This window comes from Cystoisospora suis (genome assembly GCF_002600585.1).
Source record: "Cystoisospora suis strain Wien I chromosome Unknown contig_8609, whole genome shotgun sequence".
NCBI lineage: Eukaryota > Apicomplexa > Conoidasida > Eucoccidiorida > Sarcocystidae > Cystoisospora > Cystoisospora suis.
Window position 1 is genome coordinate 358 of NW_027161387.1, and position 2,810 is coordinate 3,167.

Genomic DNA, 2,810 nt, shown 5'->3' on the forward strand with positions numbered 1-2,810 from the left:
AAGAAAGAAAGCAGTAATAGGAGTGGCAGGTAGATTCTCTCAGGAATCTAGACAGGAGAAAAGACTTGTATAGAAGTCATACCAAGAGTGCGACTTGATGTGAGGAAAGAGGGAGGTAGAGAGATACAAAGAAGATGCAAGTACAAGAAGACACAACTTCACAAGCACATCTCGTCGGTATGTCTATACACCCCATGCTGATCACAGGCAATCTAAACTGAAGCCCCGTCTATCTATGGAAATATATCACACCACTAAACATGAAGAGATTGAAGATAGTCTTTTTTGTCTGAGGGTATGCCGTTGCTTTTCTTCGTCACTTTAGCCCATCCAACGAGCAAACTGTGTGGGATGAGAAGACGAATCGAGGGTTATGTGGAGATCGCGATAGATATCTTCTTATACGCTACAGTGGGGGATTTGCATGCACGGCCACGACTCTTCTTATTACCAAAGAAGGATCTGACGAAGGCACGCCTCTGTTTGAGAGGAGTTCGAACACCTCAGAGAGAAAATTGGAACGCGTATGTATATATACTATGTAGGTACACATATGCATATATATATATATATACATACGCATGTGTAGGGGGTAGGCACACGTAGATAGTTTACGCAGACGTAGAGATATGTTCAGTGAGTGTGCATGTATCCATACGTACGAAGCTATACCGTTTGTGCAGGCGTATCTACCTAGAGCGAGAGAGAGAGAGGCATGTATGTAGGCTGTGAAGTGTTTACCGAGCAATGTACAAGACATCCGCTTCAAAGAGGTCATCAATCAGTTCAAGAACGTCTCCTTCTTCGTCGTCTTCTTCTTCATTTCCTCCTCCCCCTAGGTGTTTCCCTGAGGTGCGACTCGCCCCTTCAAGTGCGCTTCTACTGCTAGATGAGAAACCGTCAGTAAGAGAAGAAGAAGAATAAAAAGACTTCTTCTTCTTCTCTCCTATGTACCCACCCATACGACGTTCTTCTTCTTGACGTCTCTGATGGACCTCGCGATTTCGCCGCACTAAAGAAAAGAAAGCGAAAGGGGGAAGAAGAAGAAGAGAATGTGAAGAAGAGAAGCTAACGCCTCTTCTTTCATGTGATATGGGATGCAATCGCAAAGCCCCCCGGCTGGTTGAACCTCTGCTATCACAGCCCTCACCTCGCGTATATTTATATATACCACATCATACTTCGACTACAGCCAAATGCTATAGGCATGCGAAGATGTTCTGAATATGGATAGATAGATTCCAGGCAGATAGATATGGTGTATCCTTGTACAGGCTCTCTGTCTATGCATGAGGGATGTCCTCCTCCCCCATCTTCGCGTGTGTAAACTCAATGAGCCGAATCGATCTGTCTCTAGATCCATGTCTATATACAAAGACATCTCTTGTCCAGGGTGTAGAGACACCCGAGGCAAGTCTCTCGCTAGATGTCCTCGTGTATCACTCGACAAAGAGAAGGGGAAGCTCGAAGAGAGAAAGAAAAGAAACGCCAGATGACCGACTGAAAGAGAGAGGAGAAGAACAGACCTATCTTTCTTAGCTCATCTCGAGCTTCAACTAGACTTTTCACATTGGAGAAAGAGAGCTTTAGAAACAATCTTCGCGAAGGCATCTTTGCATCATCTTTTCTGTCTTGGGCTTCTTTTCCTGCTGCTGAGGCAAATCTTTTCTTAGCGAAGCTCTCCGCGGTTTCGGAAGAATCGAAATCCCATGAAGGAAGAAGACGTGCGAGATGGGCTGGATCAGATAAATCCTCTCGATACGCTTCTTCTATCTGAACCTGTTCAAGTAAGGAGGAAGAAAAGCATGAGAGGACATTCGACATATGCATATGCACAGAGAGAGAGATCTTAGCTGCCTACCTATGTGTACATACAGAGACATGTGTATGTACGTGAAGACTTCATTTCTGGATTTTAATAGATAGAGAGAGAGATGGATAGATAGATAGATATAGGGGCATATCAAAAGAGAGGAGAGAGAGAGAGTATAAAGTTACTAGGAGCGACTACCCTTATAGGGTTTCTATCCCCTGATAGTTTTCCTTAGAGAGGAGAAGAGGATGAGGTGTATGAACACAACGATTTCTACAGCGAGGTAGAACACAGCTGAAGATCGAAGAGAGAGTCAGAGAAAGAAAAGGGAGAGGTAACGCCGTTGATGTATAAGGGTGGATTGATACAGACAGAAGGAGACACAGGTATGCCACTGATACTTCATAGATGGGCCTACAACAGTAGGACAGAATACATATCTCATCCAAATATATATATATATATATATACCTCATATATCTAGCTATCCATCTGTACATATATATACTCACACGTCAACAGAAATGAGTGGAGATATGGAGGTGATCTCTTTTTCTGCGCTTACATCGACACGTTCAAGATGATCTTTAATAGCCTCTTGAAGTTGAAGAAGATACGTAGAAGCCGTCTCTCCTCTCAGAGAATTCCTCTTGACTGATAAGTAAAAGTAGGGCCGATGCAGAAGAGAGGTTCTCCATGTGACTCCTGATTCTGATACAAAGTATAAATGGAGACCTACGTAAGAAACCCAGACAGGAGACAGCTGGTAAAGCAAGAGACGTCGAAGAATGAAGAGAAGGCAGGAGAGACATAGACATAGAGATATAGAGAGGGAGGGAGACAGAGAGATCGGTATTTTCCGGGTGTACATAGACGTGGACATCCAGATAAACATACTCATACATATAATAACCATAGATAGATAGATAGATAGATCGATAGATAGATAGATAGATTAAAGATAGATAGATAGATTAAAGATAGATAGATAGATTAA

General features: G+C 43.0%; 1 protein-coding gene across 1 annotated transcript in view; it reads right to left on the reverse strand.

Annotated features, from left to right (window-relative positions):
* The window catches only part of CSUI_010856 (dna polymerase family b protein), a gene marked incomplete at both ends in the record, with an annotated part of 2,792 nt that extends 216 nt beyond the window's left edge, over positions 1–2,576 (reverse strand). The window contains 3 exons of the mRNA XM_068070957.1: positions 742–1,012; positions 1,527–1,779; positions 2,379–2,576. Coding sequence (XP_067917067.1) covers positions 742–1,012; positions 1,527–1,779; positions 2,379–2,576 — 722 coding nt within the window. The remainder of the gene's footprint in view (positions 1–741; positions 1,013–1,526; positions 1,780–2,378) is intronic.
* Positions 2,577–2,810: the final 234 nt, after the last annotated feature.